This window comes from Gavialis gangeticus, unplaced genomic scaffold (assembly GCF_001723915.1).
Source record: "Gavialis gangeticus isolate Ggan-Ray unplaced genomic scaffold, GavGan_comp1, whole genome shotgun sequence".
In the NCBI taxonomy this organism is placed as follows: domain Eukaryota; kingdom Metazoa; phylum Chordata; order Crocodylia; family Gavialidae; genus Gavialis; species Gavialis gangeticus.
In genome coordinates, this window is record NW_017729025.1 from 58,845,727 (window position 1) to 58,867,008 (window position 21,282).

Sequence of the window (21,282 nt, forward strand, 5' to 3'; positions counted from 1 at the left end):
CCCCGGCCTGGCTAACTTTCATCAGGGAAATGTTGGGAGTGAGGTATCACTCCTGTAGGGATGCAGTGCTGAAATGTCTTTCCTGTAAGGGAAGGACAGGTTGGGAGGGAGCAGTGTAAGAGTTCTGCCAGCATTTCCTGGAGTGGTCAGTCCCTGCCCACTCTGGGGATGGTCTGAGTCCTGGTGGAACCTCAGGTCCCGGGACCCTCTGAAGGAGCAGAGCAAGTATCCACCACAGTCCCTGGAGAGGGACACATCCCCTACCTCCCTGGCAACCTGTCCCAGCACTGCTGCAGGGCCTGCTGGCCACCCACAGATCAGCAAGGATCCAGGTCTCTTCTGTGCCAGGTGGAGAGCAATAGCACAGCCCCCTGGCCCCAGGGTGGGGAAGGGTCCAGACAGGGGACTTACAGCTACCTTGCTGTCTCCATGCGAGTGCCCGGGCGAGTGCTAGGAGGGTCCCAGATGTCTGCCCTTACACTTCATTTTATCAGAAAAAGTTGAAAATTTGGGTGTAAGAGTGCTTGGAACTGGGGGGAGAATGCAGCCCACCAGCCTGCTGAGCCAGGCTGTCACTGAGACAGAGGCTGACATCAGGGCCTGCCCATCCTAGCTCATCCAACCACCAGACAGGGGTGCAGGGGGAAAATTCTCTGCTCCCTATGACTTTTCTCCTGGCCTGGGTCCTGCTATGGGGGAGTGCCCCAGCTATGGCAGGGATGGGAAGCTCCTGGGCTCAGTTTTGCTGTGTGAGGTGGGCCCAAAGCATGGCTGAGGGTTTTGGGGTAAGGGTCCCTGCAGAGAGAGAGACTGGGACCTGGGGCAGGGGCACGAAATCCATAAGAGAATATGAGGAGTCCCTGGCCTCTGCTGTGCTGATGCTTCCCAGCCCACAGCACTCAGGTGTATAGCGGGTCCAGCTCCTATGTGTCCAGCACCTACATGGAGAAGTCCCTTGTCTTTACTTCTCAATCTGGGAATTAGCATGCCAGATCTAGAGCCTGCTTCTCCATGCCTCCCCTCCAAATTTCTGTGTTGAATTCTGCCCCTGACGCCATCCCCCTCCCCATTCCCCATACCAACTGTCCCTGCAATTTATTTCACCCTTTTACAAACCTCCCCTGCCCCCACCCCCCTCCAAAGGTTTACTGGTTTGTGTGAATGGGAAGAGGGACCAAGTTCTGACATAAAGAAAACCTGTTCAATGTTGCCTATTAAAAAACAAGAAAAGTTTGGCAACTGCAACATTGTAAACTGAAGCACATCTTTTCCTTATGATGCATTCCCCTGCATCTCAGTGTTTGCCCCTTGGCGGAATAGGGGGTCGAGGGAAATTGTGTCTAGGCAGCCAGGGTTGTTGGTGGTGCTGCCTGGGATGCACAGCCAGAGGAGCCTAGAGCAAGAGATCCATGGCCTTTCAAGCCCTAGTCATCTGGGGAGCACTGCCTATCCTCAAGGGCCAGGAGGTAGTCGGCCAGGGCTTCGCAAACCCATACTCCTTGTCACAAGTGCTTCTTTTGGCAATCCAGCTGCCCCATGTAGAACTTCATAAGCCAGGTCACTGATGAGTGGAGGAATGACAATGGCACCAGTGACAAAACTGGGGACTCCAGGAATGTAGCACTCATACTCCAACATCTGGGGGAGGGAGGAGTTGTGGAAGACACAAACATCATGGGTATTTGCCCACCCAGGCAATGAAGATGTGGGTGAAGTGGCCCAGTTGGTTTACAGTGACCTGCAGGATAATGAAGAAGTAGCCCATGCAGTTGATGAACACCTGGATGCCTTCAGGCAGTCAAAGGATGGAGATGTGGGTGGCATCTACAGCATTCACACAGTTGAGGAAGTCCATGCAGCAGAAGCTGGCAACCACCTCCTGCAGGCTGATGGCCAGGACATTCTGGATAACCAGGAACACCTCCTGGATGGCCTCTCTATCCGTGGACTTGCCCATGCCATACTGGTTGGCAGTGGCCACCCACTTCTCTGGAGTGAGGGTTGGCTGCATGCTGACCTCCTGGTGGGTGATGGGGGGCGGGGGTGGAGCGGTCACCTGGTCAATGATATCCATGAAGATGGCCTGGTGTATACAGAAGGTCTGGACCTACTGTTCATCATACCAGGTGTCCAGGAAAATCCATTCCTACCCATCGCTGCTGATGGTGCAGGCCCAGAACTGGCACTCGATCTGGAGGTGGTACCAGAATACCTCAGCATCCATGGAGTCCTGGGCAGCCTCATCCTCATTGGCCACTTGGAAGACATTAGGCCAGTCCAGGATGCTTGGCAGGTGCATGGTGTGGCAGGTGGCCCTGCATGTGACAGCCAACTATTGGCATGGATGCAGGTAGCCACATCCCAGGGCAACCAGCTGCTGCATCATGTGCAAACAGCTGTGCATGACATCTTGCAGCCTCCTTCAACACCCACACAGGGCGACAAGCAGGACACAACACAGCTCTGGGGTCTGTGTGCTTGGGTATGAGCAGTGGGGCATCATGGCAAGGTACAGAGAGGCTGGGATACGGAGGCATATGCATTTCACAAGGCAAGGCAGTTGCTCTGGGGATCTTCTGGAAGCTTCAAGGCAGAAAAGGTTATGAAAAACTCCAAGGACAGAGGGCACAGGGAAGGTTTTGTGTTGAGGTGATGGGGGGGTTGGGGTCATGGTTGTATGTGCCCAGCAGCTAGTAAAGGGTGGCTCAGGTGCTCAAGCTGTGTTCAGTAGTCTCCAGCAGCCCAGGGAGCTTGCAAGGCATGCTGAGAAGTGTGCAGGAGGGCCCCCTGCCTATAGGCTTCAGCCAGCGCAGGCTGCCTATGCTGCTCTCCCCCTGGGATGAACTGTTATGAGGCTTACTTCCAGTGCAGGATTTAGGCATAAACTAAGAAAGCTGCAGCTTAGGGCCTCACATTATTAGGGGTCTCTACACCAGTCCCCGGGCCGTGAAGCATTGGCTGCCAAATCGGAAGTGACCCGGACCAGCAAACTGCGGCCCTGCAGAGCCAGGTGGAGAGGCCGCAACTCCTCCTGCAGGGCCTGTGGCAGCTGAGGTTGAGGCTTGGGACTACCCCTTGCCCAGGGGGTGGAGGTATCTTTCACTGTGTTTTGGCCGGATATTCCAGCCACGGGGCTCTGCGTGGTGGTCTGCAGTTTGCTCGGCCGTGACTGCTTCCAGTTCGCAGTTTGCTGGGCCGCAGCATAGAAAGGTTGGGAACCCCTAGTTTGGGACCCCACCCTGTCATAACCTGGCCCTGCTTGCTCCTGATCTAAACTGGGCTGCTTAGAGAAAAGCATGTAAGTGTGCAACTTAGATTGATTCCTCCCTGGGCTTCTTAAATGGCTGTACGTGGTCTAAGAAACAAAAGTTTTATTTAGTGACAGGATACTTTGAGGATAAAGCCCAGTCATCCCAAATCTTAAAAGCAAGGATATAACAACTTAAGGGGAAAAACTTCTGTTCTATTGTAACCCTTCCAGGTGACACCCTGTGCAGTGTGTCCTGGAAACAGGTGCATGGGGCAGATGGAAGCATCCCAAACATGAATGGCACGTGCCCCCGGCAGCTGGGGGGGCATGGCGGCAGCAAGAGTGTGATGGTGGTAAACTAGGGATCTCCCACAGTTGCCGCTGTCAGCGGGGGCATGGTGGGGAGGGAGAGCTAACCAAGGGTCAGCAACTACCCGCAGCCACCACCGGCAGTGTCGGTGGCAGCCAGCAGGGATTGCGGACTGCCCACAGATGTCGCCAGCGGTGCCAGCAGCACCGTGGCAAGTGGCAACCACCTGCAAGCACCGCCAACAAGTGTTGACAATGCCTTTTTGTACGGGGTGCACCACCATGCGCAGGCTGCACGTGCACCTGCGTGCACCCCTTATGCATCGCCCCTGATCCCACATGCCTCTGTTTGCAGGAATCGTAGAATCATAGAAAATTAGGGTTGGAAGGGACCTCAGGAGGTCATCTAGTCCAACCCCCTGCTCAGAGCAGGACTAACCCCAACTAGATCATCCAAGCCAAAGCTTTGTCTAGCCAGGTTTTGAAAACCTCCAAGGATGCAGAGTCCACAGCCTCACTGGGTAACCTGTTCCAGTGCTGTACTACCCTCCTAGTGAGAAAATTCTTCCTAATATCTAATGTAAACTTCCCTTACTGCAACTTGAGACAGTTGCTCCTTGTTCTATCATCTGCCACCACTGAGAACAAGTGTAACTCCATCCTCTTTGGAACCACCCTTCATGTATTTGAAGGTTGTTATTAAATCCCCCCATAGTCTTCTGTTCTCTAGACTAAATAAGCCCAGTACCCTCATAAGTCATGTCCCCCAGCACTGAGAAGTGGCTACAGCAGAAAGGTGTGTTTCCTGCATTATATTAGGCAGACACAGGTGCCATTTCTGCTACAGCTCTTCCTGGTTTGGCTCTGACATGACTCCTGAAACTGGGGCACACAGGACAGTTTCACCTCATGGCAGCAACAGCCTGCCACCAGGTGGAACTGCCCCGTGTACCTGTTTTTTAAGAGGCACATGGGAACTGAACCTAAAAGAGCTGCAACAGAAACAGCAGACCTTCCTGCATCATGTAATGCAGGCAGGCATATATGCTATTTCTGCTGCAATCTCTTCTCAGTTTGGCTCTGATGTGCTTCCTGAAAACCAAGGTGTGCAGGGCAATTTCACCCAGTGACAACAGTGGTGACAGCATCGTGGCATCCCTGGCAGGATCTTGTGGGACCCTGGGGTGCCATGGTACCACAGTGGAAAGCCACTACACAAAAAGCTCCCTATTGAAAGAATGGAAGAACTGTGCATCTTGACAGTTAAAACAGGATCACCCCATGCTGGACATGGTGACATTATGTTTGGAAGAAGTGAAAGTTAAGTCATGAATATCTTTGTGGCAAACCAGGTTCTGGTCCATAGCTTCTGGGCCTGCAGTAATCTTACAAGAACTCTTTGCTAATTGTTTAAAAAAACAGACACAGAAGCATTCAACAATTCTTCTTTACCAACTGTCTAGGTTGGGATTATTGGCTGAGGTTCAAGAGGTGAGAAATGAACTTCTTGTAAGTGAACAGACATTCACTTTTGATTCTGGAAATGCAGCCACATGTGTAGTGGCCCAGGCTAGAAGCTGGGGGGTGCTAGAGCATACATCCCTGCTCAGTTTGAGGCCAAGACTAGTTCACCCACACTGTGAGGCGGGGAGGGGAGGGGAGTTGTGGGGGGAGGTGCAAAGCATCCTGGGATGCTGGGGTACTGTGAGTTAACTTGAATCTGAGGGAATTTGGGACAGAAGTTCAACAAACCAATTTAACCTAAATCAGTTAAGCCTGATACTACATCCATCCAGGTTCATCTTAAACCAGTTTCAGCCATTTTGAAAGTGGTTTATGTGCACTGGTCTTCTGTTGTGTTACAGATTTGAACCAGTTTCCAATCACTTATACCAGTTAATGTGTAATTTCTGTCCCTAGGTGGCATATTTTTTGCCTCCTTTTAACCAGCTCAGACAACTTGCTCTTTAACTACAAGGAATCTGGTGAGCGTTTGTCTTAATTGCATTAGACTGAAATCAAGTTATTTTTTTTTACAGTAACAAAGCAGTGCCACACTCATTAAAAGTGAAGGCTGCACCAGCTTTTTTTTTTTTAAAGGTAAAAACAAGTAAAAAAATTCTCATGTATAGGTGGTACCTGTTGCTCATACCTTTTGAAACAAGCATCATATTCTGCATAGTATGTCAGATGTCTACATCATCTGTATATTCCATGTATGTCAGTATGATAAATGTTTGTTCTAACTGATCTTTTGGATCCATAATGTTAAAAACTCTTCAAGGGTTGGGGCTTCATATATGATGGGCTGAATCCTCAGCTAGGTTGCTTTTTGGGTTGATAAAACAGAGTGGACAGAGGAAAGTGATCATGCCATCTCTCCATTTCAGGGGTCAACATGGTAATGACGCAATTTAGAGAAGCCTAAAGGTGCTCTAAATTGAACTTTCAGAACAAGCTTCCCAGAGATTTCAATATCAACTGAAAAATCAACAGGAGTGCCATGTACTTCAATTCTGCTGCTTTTTGCCACTAACACATTTCTTGTGTGGAGAGGAGGAAGTGGGTGACTCGGAGCCAACTATACTGGCTTTACATCACTTGAGGATTCACCTACTCTACAGGTATCCTTGACTGCTTCTTTAGATCATCTTCCTCCCTTGTGCATCTGGAGTAAAAACTGAGGATCTAGCCCCAAATGTATTATAGTTTTACTAAAAATTATGGACACACATAGGATGTATTCTATAGAAAATGAGAGCTAAAAATTTGGCCGTGGTAGAAAATGCAACAAAAATAACCATGAAAATAATCACAGCTAAAGATTAACACTAACAGCTTTGAAGGGGATGAATAAACTTTACATGTTCTGCTGACATCATACTTGGCTGAAATAAGCTCATTAAGTCATTAAAGGGGACCTGATTTGTGTATCATCATGAAACAGTCTCTCTTCCCCCATTTTGAGAGTTTAGCTTGAAAGTAAATTAGTGTGTCTCTTTGGTGTTTAAGGCAGATTAATAGCTGTTTTACAAAGAATGTGCCACCTAATTAAAACCTACAACATAAATCATAGGCTGGTGAAAAAAAAATCACCACTCCAAACATTGCATTCAAATCCAGTTAAATATTTTCCATGAGTTTTCACATGAACCTACTAGTTTCATAAGATTTCTTCTCTGTTCCTTCCCTAGCAGAGCAAAGAGGACATCTATATAAAAATCTATTAATGTTATGATGTTCATGCCTCAAACTTGGCAAAACATTCTCTCTTCCATTTTAGTGCAAATTCTTTGAACCTTCATAGCTAACAAAAATGACTCAACAAGATATTTTATAACTGGTGACAAAAACCTGTGATTCCTGAACAATTCAATGTTTAATTGGGTCAAATATTTCAGTGTAATATGGGAATATGTTTATCAGAATCGCTAGAGGCCTAGTGCTAATTCTGAAGGCCAAGCACAAATGAATATTCTTATACACAAACCTTGACTCATTAGTACTGCAGAGTATTTTGTGGATTTTATTTTATGAAGATTACTCAGGGTCTATAAATTAGACTCTTAGAAAGCAATTATCTGGAAAAATATTTAGGTATAATTTGATCTGGAATCTTATGAAAGGTTTTAACAAATGCTTTCTGCTAGAAGAGAATTATAGTACTTTAAATGAAACTATGGACCCAAATCCTCCTCACAGTGGCATCCATACAACTACGGATCCACTGTCAGAAGGATTTGGAACCAAAATTTTCCTTCAAATGAATGTAATCCCTTACCATCTTGGAAATATAAAAATTTGAAGAGCACAAATTCAGCATCAGTGGAGTTGCATCACTGTCATTGGGAGGGACATTTGTCCCATTACATTAATTAGCAACATAAATTTAAAACTCCACCATGTGAACCTGATTAATAAAGATTGATTATGCCAGACACTACTGAAAGGATGTAGATAAGACATACTGTACAGTAAGAAGATGAAAGTGCCTGGCATTGAATAATGGACATGCTGTAAACTGATAACATCTGTGACTTGAGGCATAGTGTTCAGGTCTAACTGAAGACCCAAAGGTATACAAAGAGCGGCTTTACATTACATTTGTGCTTTCCTGATTCTGGGCCTGGCTAGCAGTTGGTTCATCTCCAGCAAAACCCATAGCAAATTTCAGTAATTTGCTATAACTTTATGAAGTAAAGTACTGAGAATCCTCAAAATCCATTAGAAGGGTGGAGTGATTAGCAGTGTACTTAAAATACCTTGTGCCCCTAGTCTTAGAGACAGTACCACTCTACAGGGGAGACAAACAGGTTACTCAGCAGCAACTCATATAGTGCTACAGATTCATTTAACAGTATGTATTTTTAACTTTTTATGGTAGTTTTACAGTGATGTTGTAGCTATGAAGGTCCAACAATTATGTAACAGACAAGGACTTCTTAGGGAAATATCTTTTACTGGACCAACTCCATAGTTGGGATAGTGTTAGACAAACTTTCCAATGCAGGACATTCATGAATGTATTACCAGATGAAGAATGTCTTGCATTCAAAAGCTTGTCTAACGCTATCCCAGCTATGCAGTTAGCCAATAAAAATATATCACCCTAAGAAATCTTTCTCCTGCATATCTTTTTATTAAATTAGTCATTACTTCATATCTCATATGCTTTTTAAAGTAGAAGAGAACTGTAAGGTACAGTGGACATTCCTGAGAAGAAAAAAAGCACTCAGCAATTCCTTGTCTCTCCCTCCCCAGCCCCCACTTTCCCTTTGCAAATTGTGGATGGTGTGAAATTTTCTTCAGCACATCCATAAGAAGAAATAAACATTGATCCTTTAAACCATATGTACAATTTCTTAATTCCCTACTACATTACTTTGGTAATATCACTCTCACAGCCCTTACCTGAGACTAATTTGGCATCTTCCTTCCCCTAAACTAGTACTATTAATTACCTGAGGTAGAATGTCTTGCATTTGAAAGCTTGTCTAACTTTATCTCCACTACATAGTTGGTCTAATAAAAGATATCATCCTAAGAAATACTTGCCTCTCACAAGTTAACTACCTCTCATTTTAATGCCAGAAATGTTTGTAATGTCTGAGGGGCAAATAATTTACTATAATCTTTAGATATGTCTTCACATGAGTAACTTTTCAGATTCTAGTCAAGGAGCTTATTCCTGCAGAGTCACTTTTTTGGAGGGATAGACTGTAGATTACAACGATCTTTTTAAAATCACTAATTTGGAGGTTTTTTCCTCTTTCCTTCCTTTGAAGAAAAAAGCAAATCAATTACAAAACAAACACTTCCTTACAAACAAGCTAAGGTAAAATCAAGGTTATGATCACACAATACAAAACTGCTTCCTGCTCCCTGTAGTCTGGAATCCGAACTGAGTGCACCATCCCTTTGGCTAAGATATTTCCCACCCCTTCCCGTTCTCAACTGGGCATCTGCCTAGAGTGGATGTTCTTTGAAAGGATGACAGAAGCCCTATGAACAAATAAATACATGTTTGTATCAAATTCTGTGCCAAGCCCTGAACTGGCATAGCAATCTTCAACAAGTCTGACTGCTTATAAAGAGACTTGTAAATTGAAAGGCAGGAACTTCAATACAAAAAAGTTTAACAAACAGCTCTGACCCCAAATTCCTGCTCTCTACACTGCTTCTATAGTGAACACTGCAACTCTCTTACTATAACTCCTCACATTTTCTAATGGCTGTATAATTCAAAATACTTAAATACACCCAATAGCAGGGGCAAGAGCTTAGGCTGCCTCTGCCAAGGGACTGACCTCATTACTAGCCTACAGAATCATCTTCCTTGTTTGCTTTCTCTTAGGCCAGGAGTCTTTGGCTTATCGGTTGTCTAATGGCACAGCTAAACTGGATGAGCTGAAAGTGCCCCAACCCAGACCTGCTGCTTTCCTGCGGTGTTGGGGACATTCCATTTCCACTGTGCTCTGCTCATCCCGCTGGCTTCTGAGAGTCACATTTGTAGGGGCCTAATCTTTCCTGTTGGAGTTGCAAATTTCACTCTGCATACCAGGCACCTAAAATTAGGTGTGGCTATGCTGAGTGGCACTATACCTAAATCCCTCTGCAGATCTGGCTCTTCTTGTTTGCAGTTACCATAATGTCTGTCAAAGAATAGTTTCTAGAGACTCCAAAATCAAAATACCTCCATTACTGCAGTCATAAACAGCTCTATATCTATGATTTATCTTTCTTCTTGCTTGCTCTGGCAGTCATTCATTTTGAAGGAGGTTGTGTTGCTTTTCAGAGTGTGGACTTTATTTTGTAATATGCGGTACAGACTTCACTGTCAACTTTGAACTTTTGCAACATTTGGCATTTATGTAACATGGCATTTCTTCTAGCTCACTTTTTTCCTTCTAGTTAATTAAACACTTTCTAAAATTTGTAGGACAAGCTACATAGGTAGCATTCACCCAACATGCTGTTTATGATAAAAATATGAGATTTTATTAAATCATAAATATATTGATGCAAATTAATCCTCAATACACTATCACACTGAATACAGGGGACCACAAAATTGTTAATACAGATGGGGAAAGAGGAAACCAAAACAAAAAAAGACAACAAAATGAATTTTCTTCATAATTAAATTTATTTTCCAAATGCTTAATTTATAAATGTTACTAGCCAAATTTTCAAAAATGGCTTCTAAAACTGCAGGATAATTTTTAGCAACTAAATAGACAATTTTATGGATTCAAGTTTTTGCTCATGCAAAAAGGTAGATTTGTCTGTGCAACTTGTATCCTCAAATTTACACACAAGTCTGAATGCTTCTTGAATATAAAAATATATAACTTGCAAGTTATATCCTTAGAAGCTAAGATGAACCTGCTTTAAAAATTCAGCACTTTGTATTCAGAATGATAAAATGTTGTACTTTACTTTTGAAATAAGGGAAGATATAACTAAAATAACAGGTATCTGTTCCAGCTGGCAGAATCAAGGTCTGTTTGAGAACCTGCCTCAAATTTCCTGTCTTCTAAGTGTTTCCTGTGCATTATACCACAGAGGTTAACTTGCACTTTTTTCTTTTTTTTGCACTGAGGTTGCATATATTGCTATCCCTTAAAAGTGACCAGAAATGAGCTGACTTGAGTTCTATACCTTGTACTGACTAAATCCAAGTAACAATGACAAATCTCTCATGATCTCAAGAATAAAAGATAGGGCAATATCTGACTATAAATGAGATGCATCTCATTCCTACTGCCTAAATAAAACACAATTTAAAATGACAAGTTGAAAGTGGTGTAGAAATACCAGCTCTCCACACATAAAAGGGAACTACATGGGAGAAAAAAAGATTTCTCAGGGTTTTATTAGTTGGACATACATGCATACTTTTGCTTCCTACCTGGCATTTCCTCTTGTGCTGGCAAGTTATGATTCCTCCAGTTAGAGGGATACCAATTCAAAGTAGGAACAAACTTATCAAACCTTTTTACTGTCCTTCCTCTGTCTCCTCCTCTCTCTCCCCCATCTCTTTTAATCTTATTGACAAGACTTAATATTCCTCCTCCCAATTCCAACTGAATAAGCTACCCTTTTGCAAATAGTAGTATCAAGTGTGTGGTCACTAGCTGTATAGGTCAACAATGTTATTAATATAACATACACTGCCAGGAACAGAGCAAAGAGCCACACTTTAAAATGATAGTTTTGTACAGGTACCATGAGGCAAATGGCAGCAGTTTTCTACTCATAAAACTGTTACGTTGTAAGAACAGATCCCAAACAGAATCTGGTGTCAGTTACTGCAACAAACAGCCCATCAATTTGCAGAATATATTATTTCTTTTTGTTCTCTCTCTCTCTCTCTCTCTCTCTCTCTCTCTCTCTCTCTCACACACACACACACACTCTAAAATAATACCATAACAGAAGGGTGCTGTATCTGTGTTTAAAGAAGGGGTTGTTGGCAAACACCACAGCTCTCTTCTGCCGAAATGTACACAACTGATATATGCAGCACAGAAAGCTGGCACCAGGGGCTTACAACCTTAATTTGCCTGCAAGAAGGAACAGAGATTTACCTTCAGAGCACGTTCTTGATTGTTTTCAGCAGTCAGATGTCTCGTGTTGTTTGCTGAAGTCTGGTTCTGCTCTTTCAGATGATGAAGCTCCTGCTCCAGCCGTTTGCACTGCAACGAGGAAAGAATCCCATTAAGTAAAGGAGCTGGGGCATATTTTCTCCAACAAGCCAAATGAATTAATGTAAATGACACCAGCACCATTTTTGCAGTGGAAAAAAGCCTCAGGCAGAGCAAGTTGTAATGCAAGAGATGAGATAATACTAGGCCTATACTATTTTTAAAAATAATATTCAGTCTTTTATTTATTCCCTCGTCATGAGCCAGTTGTTCGTGGAAAAGAAAGCTCATTAAGAAGTATATAGAGAAACTCTGCAAAATACATATTTTTTAAAACTTGGCAAATAAATAAGATACTCGGCCAAATTCTTTTTCTACCTGTACTCAAATGCTTTTTCTATCTATACTAGTATAACACAAAATTAGGCTTTTAAAAATATATATAACTAGATATGAGAATGTTGTAGGAAAACAATGTAAGCACATATATTTTTATAAGTATATGCATAATTTCATAAATGGTATATTAAGCTAAGAGATTATATTAATTGCCAAATGCATAACAGATTTTGGAGGGAAAAGACTAGATAAAAGTATATCTATGTTTTAATATTCAACTTAAAAAAGCTGGATAAAACATTTTAATTTTTCTCATTGTGTGCTTACGTACACAAATGTTTAAAGCAGTAAAGTTGAATAACTATTTTAAAGGGCAAAGTGTTAAGACTATCAAATTAGCAGCCAAATCACATTTTGCCAGTTTTAAAGATCGTGATAAGGGATAAAACCCAGCTACCTTGGCTTAACATAGTAATTTAATTGTTAGTAGAAAAAAAATCCCCTATAAAAACAGAGAAATAGGAAGTGGAGATGAAGGTTCAGTGGATTACTAAGGGCATATAAGAGAATAACTGCTAAAGCAAAAGTAAGAGGGGAGAACATGATAGCTAAGAACATTTATAACAACAAAATATTTTTAACATACCACATGTTACAATGGAACCATTACAATATTAGTACTGAAAACTAAAATGATGAGACAGAAGTTGAATATTGAAATGATGAAACAGTGTGATGGATAACATTTCAAGCCTGGAAGAAAGGAATGAAATCAGTGACTTGCTGGCCACTAAAATAGTGCTCCCAAAACAGAAAACTCAAAAGCAATCATCCTGATGGTTTATGACCATGGGTTTATATATAAAGTTCAGTAAAAAATTGTTAATTTTTCAGTAATCTCTATTCACCTCTCCAGTATGCAGTACTAGAGTACTGAAGCATGACTCCTAATGTTTAAGGGGAAAAGATGTGAACAGAGATCTATAGGCCACTGAGTCTCGTTTCATATCCAAGTAAAATTCTGTTGACCAGTATAGACAGTCCTGCAGAATGATGCAATCTGCTCAAAACACAAACATTATGAAGACATACAAAAAAGTATGATACAAGATAACCTTATTTTCTTTATTCAAATTCTAAATCACAAGTATTTAGCACCAGAAGTAGGAAGACCAGTAGTTGTGGCTTTGGCTATTTTGTGTACTTGCATTAGAAGCCTAAGCTTGGAAAGTTACCAATTCTAATGTGATTTTCCAGGTTGAAGATAGGAATATCACTGCGACTAGCATATTACTTTAAACTAGAGTCATTTTGGATCTGTGCTGGCTGTACTACAATATATCAATTTTTACATAAATAAGAAAAACGTTTTTACAATAATAGGGAAATCCAGAAAATTGTTAAATTGTACCACGACTATAGTTTTATAAAGCAATTACTGACGTTTTGAGTTTAGTTTTAAGGGTTATCTTACTGAAAATGGCTATTACAAACTACAGCCTATACTTTCCTTTTCAGTATCCAGCATAAAAAAATATGTTTCTGTGGATATCATAGGTAAGGTGATAGGAAAATTACCCCAACAACTTTATGAATCACTTAAATCCACAGTCACACAGTACAATTTCTCTAATATATGTAGCCTCAGAACAACAGAATTTTAAAATTGACCTGTTAATTCACTCCTTATTATGAATTATGAGTTTTCAATTGCCATTTTCCCTTGGTATATTTGTTATTTTTCCTTTTCAACAATGCCTCCTTTAAAAAAAATCTTACAAATCTTTAATTTTGAAATTCCTCAATTATTATTTTGATTATACCAGTGATATTTTGAGCTTAATGAAGTAATTAAGTTAAAAGACCAAAATCTTAATGAACCTTAAACCCCCCCCAAAAAACCCACACAGTTTTCATGCTGCTCTCCTGACTCAAAAATAAGTTTGATATAACGCAAATACCAACCTTAGCTACTTTACAATCCAAAAACAAAACGCACTTCAGGAAGTCTGAACAACTGAGGGCCTCAGCGTGCACTTTATAACCTGCTTCTCCTGCCTGCTACACTCTTGTGAAGAAAGAAATTTGAATTAAGTAGAAACAGCAGGGTTCTTACACCATTCTGCCTATTCACAGACAGGTAGAAGAACAGTAGTGCAAATGCTCACACACGGAATCTCTAGCTCAACAGCGTCTTTTACTCCAATTAAATATTCCATTAGGGTTTCCCCTATTTTAAGGGGGGGGGGGGGAAGAGAGGGAGGCGAAGATCCTCTTTTTCATTGAAACATTTGCAAATGGAAAATCAGGTATGTTGCTACAATCCACTGAAAGTTTTGCTTTAATTTGACCATCACAGGAAAAGGTGTCTGGTTAACCTCTCTGTAATAGATCATACAAGTACAAGACTCATATCTCTTAATTCACTCAAAATAATGATTAACTAAAGCTGTTTCAAGCAAATAAAAAATATTTTTTTTCCTCCTGGTCCTGAATACAGAAGTTAGCCATGTGTCATCTGTTAAGAATACATATTATAAGAAAAAAAGTTATCTTATATTATTGTACATTCCATAAAAAGCTTAGCTTTACAAAAGTTGTATATTTAGACTATTATTAATATTAAAATACTCTACTGAAAACTAAACAACTTTTTCACAAAGGTAAAGAGCATATGAAGTTTCTTTGCAAACAATATTTCTACTGTCCAGAAAGAAGTTTTAAAAATAGTTTTAAACAATGTGGCCCTTCTATTCAGTTTGGCCAACATTTTTTGAATTTGGTGTCATTGGTAGTTAGCCGGATCCAATAAAAATAGGTATTCTTTTAAAGAACATGTTTTTTTATTGGTTCCCTTCATTGCTGAAGGACGCCAACAGCTGCAAGTAAGAAACTGGACTTCCTTCTAAAAACATATATAAAAATACTTTTTGAGTAGGGTGAAGAGAAGTCACAGGCCAGTTTAGTATTGATGACAAGGAAACATAAGATTTTTTCACAAAGCAGAGGCCTAAAGGAAGTTTTTTCATTTTAAAAATCATAACTAAGAACTTCTAAAACCTGCAGTACCAAATTTATTAGAATATATATTTATGAATTGGTTAGGATGAATCCTAGAGAAATCAGATAAATTATATTTTTTTCTAAATGGTACACTGGTGATTTTTTTTTCTAAATGGTACATTTTAATATGAAAGACAACTACTCACCTAGAGGAAATTCTTCATTAAATTACCATGTTTTGCCAAAGGTAATGATTATTTAAAAAGTGTTTGTTTCTTATTTCAGCTATCACACATCCTTAGCAGTATTGGCAGAAGCATGTGCTTGAAGGTCAGAGAAGATAAGCATGGAAGAGAGTCTTGAAGATTTATCTAAAAGTCACTAAAGCCTTTGGGCTGGCAGTGGGTTATATCCTTTCATATACATTTTGCATAGTAACCCTTAAGGATCATTTAAATTATGATAGTAAAATTCACGCACATAAAATAAGTATATACACAGAGTACTCAAATGTGAGGTAGGATATGCCAAAAAGGAAGTATTAGACAGAAAAGAGGAGAGGTTTTCCTAATCTTTTGTACATATTCACTCTAAAACTATCAATCCCAAACTAGCATTGTCATGGTCACAACCTACATGAGTCAGTGCTACACATTAAGGCTATCTGTATCTCTATTCCTTTACCAATCAGCAGCTGCCTTTTCATAGTTTCATAGTTTCATAGATTTAGGGTCGGAAGGGACCTAGTAGATCTTCTAGCCCGACCCCCGTGCCCCATGACAGACACAGTCCCACAAGCCCGACCAAACTGCTTTTGTAGAGCAGTTGCCAATAAAATATTCTTTCCCCAGTATTGGTTACTCTCAGTTGTCTGAGAGAGAATGTTGGCTTTCTCTTATTATTGCAACCAGAAAGAATTGTAATAGTTAGTGAACCACTGTGTGATAAAAGTTGGCAAATACATGTTAAACACAATCATTACACCAACTATCAAAATATAATCACTTCTATATGTTTTCCCCCCCATGAATTTCAGAGGTAGTTTGAATGGGAATATATGATGGGAAATATAACAGCATTCACATATGTCCGTGTCCTTCATTCTATGCTTAGTGGGCAATCGAGACAGATACTAGAGAGCATGCTTAACTTCTACTGTACCAAGGCTGGAGATTGGGACCAATTGCCCACTAAGCATAGAATGAAGGACATGGACATATGTGAATGCTGTTACTAGCTTAGACCTCCCCTACCTTTGATCTGGAGAAGTTAAAGACCCTTCTTATGATGGCACTACAGTCCCACAGCTAGGAAACAGAGTAAGTGTGCATTGGTAGTCAATCCTGGGACAGAGGACACAAAATCTGAACAAATATATGTGACCTAGTGAAACAGAACTTAATGAGATTAAGAGGTAACATAGAGATCTGCCAGGTAGAGGAACTGTCAGGCAGAAGAGACATAAAGAGGAAAAAGTGGCAGAGCGGTAGCAGTGAGATATATTCAGAATGGGGTACAGGGAACAGATAGAGGCATACTTAAAAACATACTCTGATTCTTCTTGTTCTCCAATTAAAGCCCCCAAAGCTAGGGACAGACGTTCAAAAAGCCTGACCCTGGATTGATTCAATCTTTGCAGGTTAGTTTAACTTGGCTAGGCTAAACCAGTTTGTAAGTGCACAGACATCCCCTCTGGACTGAAAAAATTCAGGCACACACCTGCAGTGGCTCAGGATAGAAGCCAGGAGACACTACAGCAGCCCTCCCTTCCTTTTCATAGAGCTTAGCTGAGGGGATGGGGGGACGTGGCCAGGCCCCAGAAGAACCTCAGCAGGCTTTGTGGCCGTAGCAGGGCCTAGCAGCCAGACCTGCAGTAGTTCCCCTGCCCCCCGTGCCCCATGACAGACACAGTCCCACAAGCACCCATGTCATGAGTTTTGCCTGTCAGCAGCTAGAGGTGCAGGGCCCCAGAACCCAGAAGCTCCTGCACCTGTCTCCTTGACAGCTGACAGGCTTTGTGACCTCAGCAGGTGCTAGCAGGCCTGCAGCTTTCACCCTGCTGTGCCTTAACACACACAATGTCACCAATTTCACAAATGTTGCTTGTCCGCAGTTTAAGGTGTAGTTTCCCCCAAACCCCTGCACCTATCTCCTTGAAACTTGGCAGGCTTTGTGGCCTGACCATGGGCTACCATCCCTGCAGTTTTGACTCTGCTGTGGCTTAACACATACACATGACATGAGTTTTGCTCTCAAGCCTTTGGGGCGCAGGTTCTCTGAACCCGCTGTACTTATCTTCTTGAAACTTGGCATACACCATGCCCTCAGAAGGGCTACCATTCCTGCAAGTTTCATCCAAATCAGGCCAGAAATGACAAAGTTATAGGCTGTTTCAACCTTCCCCATTATATCCTATGGGCGAAACATCAAACAGTGTCAAAACGGCAAAATGTTGTGACTTGCCTCATTTTTTTTTGAGGCTGTTTCAACCATATCTGTTCCACTTCAATTTTGCTTTTTCAACCTCGAAACAGGTTGAAACCGTGTTGAAACAAAACTGGTGGCGAAATTTTGCACAGCCCTAGTGGATATGGGTTAGACTAAGTTCTGGAGTTTTAGGAGACAGACAAACCAATACAGCCAACCATCTCATTATGTTAGTCTTCACTTGCAAATGAGGCTGATTTAAGATAACAAACATGACACTGCAATTAAAGGGTGCATCTTCACAAAGACACTGCTAATACGCTACTGCATAGTATTATTAGGCTACTGCGCAGTTGAGTCACTTAAAAGCTGTTCGCTGGCTCTACTGTGCAGTAACTCCGGTTACTACACATTTATTTAGTACTTGATTATACAAATACTAAATAATTGCACAGTAACCGCGTAGGCATCTCACGTAGATGTGCCCAGTGTAGGCAATTTACATCTAACATTGTGTGAGCTGGTGAGCATTTTGTTCCATGGTGTATCTACAAGTAGCAGGTGGGGTGCTAAAACACTGCTTGTTTAGCTGCAAAGACTCCTGAATTATTGTTAACCTATTACCTGACCTGCCTCCTAAGCTGTGTTGTCATCATATGGCTTCATTTTAAAGTAAGGACACGATCCACAGGGTTAGAGGTAAAGAGAAATGTGCAAGTAACTTGAAAGATGGATAACATCAACAACTGTTGAAGTACAGGAGAAAGGGAATGCTTACAAATGTGAGAAAAGGCAGTCAATCATCATCCTGCATGTTTTGTATATGAGGAGACTTTGTAGCACTATAGCAGCCTGATCTAAAATACACAAGTCTAAGTTCCCATTGGCTTTAATGAGATTCACATACTTAGAAATAAACTTAAATGCTGTGCTAGACTAGGACCTAGTCTCCATTTCATCAAACTAAACCATCTAGGTGAGGAAATTAAAGATGTCCCAGTGAAAGCAGGATCTGAATGACGACTAGCTGACTATGAGAATGTGGAGAAGAGTGAAGAACTGTAATGTATGGCAGGCTGAGCAGGGAATGAGTGGATTGCAACAAGGAAATTATATTTACTGGGCCTATGTAATCCTGCTAATCTTTGTGTGCTTTTTATATCACTGACTACATGTACTGTTTAGATAGGAACTTTTATTAAAATGAATTAGAATAAAATAAAACTACATTTATAGCAAAATGTTATGTTAAAAAGAGCAGAGATAGCTGTGTTAGTCTGAAGTCAGGCAGAAGAGAGGGTGTATTTGCACCTTATAGACTAACTAAATCAGAGATGCATAAGCTTTCATAAGCTGTAGCTTGCTAGTACCTGATGAAGTTAGCTGCTGCTCACAAAAGCTTATGCATCACTGATTTAGTTAGTCTATAAGGTGCGAATCTACCCCACCTTCTGTCATTGTTTCCCTTTCTATGTATGTTTAAGGGTCAAATCTGTCAACAGCTTTTGACTGTATTTGTTTAACAGGACTGCATAACTTGTATACTAGTTCAGTAGCCAGTAACCTTTATAAACTGTGGGCTGGAACAACCCAGCTCTGGTCTGACACAGGCTGTGCGGTCTTGGTACCACACCAGTACATGGAGGTTTTCCCTGTAGCCATTCAAGGGCCAGCCAGCTAGATCCCACACCCACACCACTGCCATTTCTCCCAACATCTGGCTGAGGCATGAGCACAGTTTCTAGCCACTGGAAACTGGTGTGGTGGTTGGACAGCTAGAAGCTGCATCTGCACTGCTGTTCTTTCTCCACCCATCTATCTTCCTACCTCCTAGACTGCAACATGGGCACAGCTAGAATCTGTCTTGTCCTGGCACAGCTCCCTACCCACTGGAAGCTGCACCTACTCTGCAGCCTTCCAGGCAAGAGGTGAAGGGGTGGGGAGAAGCAGTGGCAGCACAAGCATATTTGAGAGATGCCTGGGCCCAAAGCAGCTTCTTGCTGTTCAGTCCTGGAACAGGCATGGGCACAGGCAAAAGTCTTTGGCTGTAAGGGCTGGATCTGGTCCATGGGCTATATGCTGCCAGTTCCTACTCTAGTGACATCTGGAATCCAGTAAATATTCAAGATAGATTAGATTAATTCAACTCAAAACCTAATAAAGGCCATTTATTTAGCTATGAAATAAAGGTGCATTATTTATTTAGCTATGAAACTTTACTCTTTTGTATGTGGAGCAAAACTTTTAGTTTATGCAACAAGCAATACTGATACATTTGTGAGTATTTTTGCAGGAGCAAGGAATAAATAAATACATTAATTTTACTGACCACACTTTTTACAGTAAGGTTTTACTGAATTATAGTAATACATTTAAAGGGAAACTACCCATCTGAATTTAAAATGAATAATTCAAAAGTCCATATTTATAGAAGACAATTGTATGGGCTGCCATTTTAAAACAAATTTCTTTTCCCTTCTCTTATCAATGTTTATATGGGGCTTTTCAATAGGTGAGAAATCAACAAAGGTCCCAGGCTGGTACTGGCTTCAATGAAACTGCACATGGATGGAGGGCTCAATCCTAATGAATTCTCTTAGATAATGTAGGCCAAGATGACTATTTAGTTCAGCAAGGCACTTAAGTATGTGCCTAACTTTAAGCATGCAAGTAGACCTATTGAACTCAATGGGATTACTCAAGTAAGTAAAGTAAGTGTATGCTGAAATACCTTGCTATGCCGAGGTTTATACCACTGAAACAGTGACAAGATGTAAAAAAAAAAATCATTAACAAACACTAACAAATGTCACTACTAAATAATGGGGATAGAATCCAATTTTTCATTAAACATTTTATGACAAATGTAATTACCAATACGGACTGAAGAAAAAAAAAGAGTATTACTTTCCTGAAAAGCAATTCAAGAACAACAAAATCAAGTAATATATTCCAGGAGAAACTCAAGAGAGATTAAGGACCACACACCTGAATACTGTACCATTTGCCAAGTTAGACATTACTCTTAATTAGGGGTGCATCGATAAGAGATTTTTGGGGCCAATACCAATAGCCGATATCTAAGGAGGCATATTGGCTGATACTGATCTGATTTCCAGTACAGCAGCCTCCAGCTGGTAAGTCTGGTGCGATGGAAGGGGAGGGGGGAAGGAAGGGGCATGGGGGAGCAGATCAATGCCCCCTGCGGTGAGGGAGGGAGTAGGGGCAGGGACAGGGTGGCTCCTGCTGCCGCTTGCACCCCAGGAGGGAACGGGGGTAGGGGGCATGTGCCCCCCAGATCTGTGCGGGATGGGGCGGGCTGCAGCTGGCTGAACACCCCACCTCCACCCATGTGCCAGGAATAGCTGGGGCTGTGCTGGGCAGCTGGCAGTGAAATTCGGGTTGGACGCAGCAGAGCTGTCAGCACCCGCTCCGAGCCCAGACCCTGCTGAGAAGAGTCCTGTGCAGCCCTGGCTGCAGCCCACCCCACCCTGCACAGATCTGGGGGGCACACGCCCCCTCCATGCCTTCCTGGGGCACAAGCAGTGGCGGGAGCTGCCTTCTCCCGCACCATGAGCTACAGCTCTGCTCCCCTCCCCTCCCTGCCTGGGTAGCACCTGGCTCTGCCCCCTCCCTCACTGCAGGGGGTGTTGATCTGCGCCCTCACACCCCTTCCTTCCCCCCTCCCCTTCCACCACACTGGACTTACCAGCTGGAGGCAACTCTCCATGCTGCTGCCTGTGCTCCTCACTACCCAATTCCTGTGCAGCAGCTGCGTGCAGCAAAGGCATTTATTGGCCAAATTAT

General features: G+C 42.1%; 1 protein-coding gene across 5 annotated transcripts in view; it reads right to left on the bottom strand.

The window, feature by feature from the left end:
* MIPOL1 (mirror-image polydactyly 1) overlaps positions 1-21,282 on the bottom strand; it is a 448,613-nt gene that overhangs the window by 176,417 nt on the left and 250,914 nt on the right. For 4 of the 5 annotated variants that reach the window (XM_019518865.1, XM_019518864.1, XM_019518866.1 and 1 more), the window contains one exon: positions 11,650-11,757. In XM_019518865.1, coding sequence (XP_019374410.1) covers positions 11,650-11,757 — 108 coding nt within the window. Of the gene's footprint in view, positions 1-9,970; positions 10,109-11,649; positions 11,758-21,282 lie in introns of those variants that run through there. The other variant, XM_019518867.1, reaches the window with a different exon arrangement.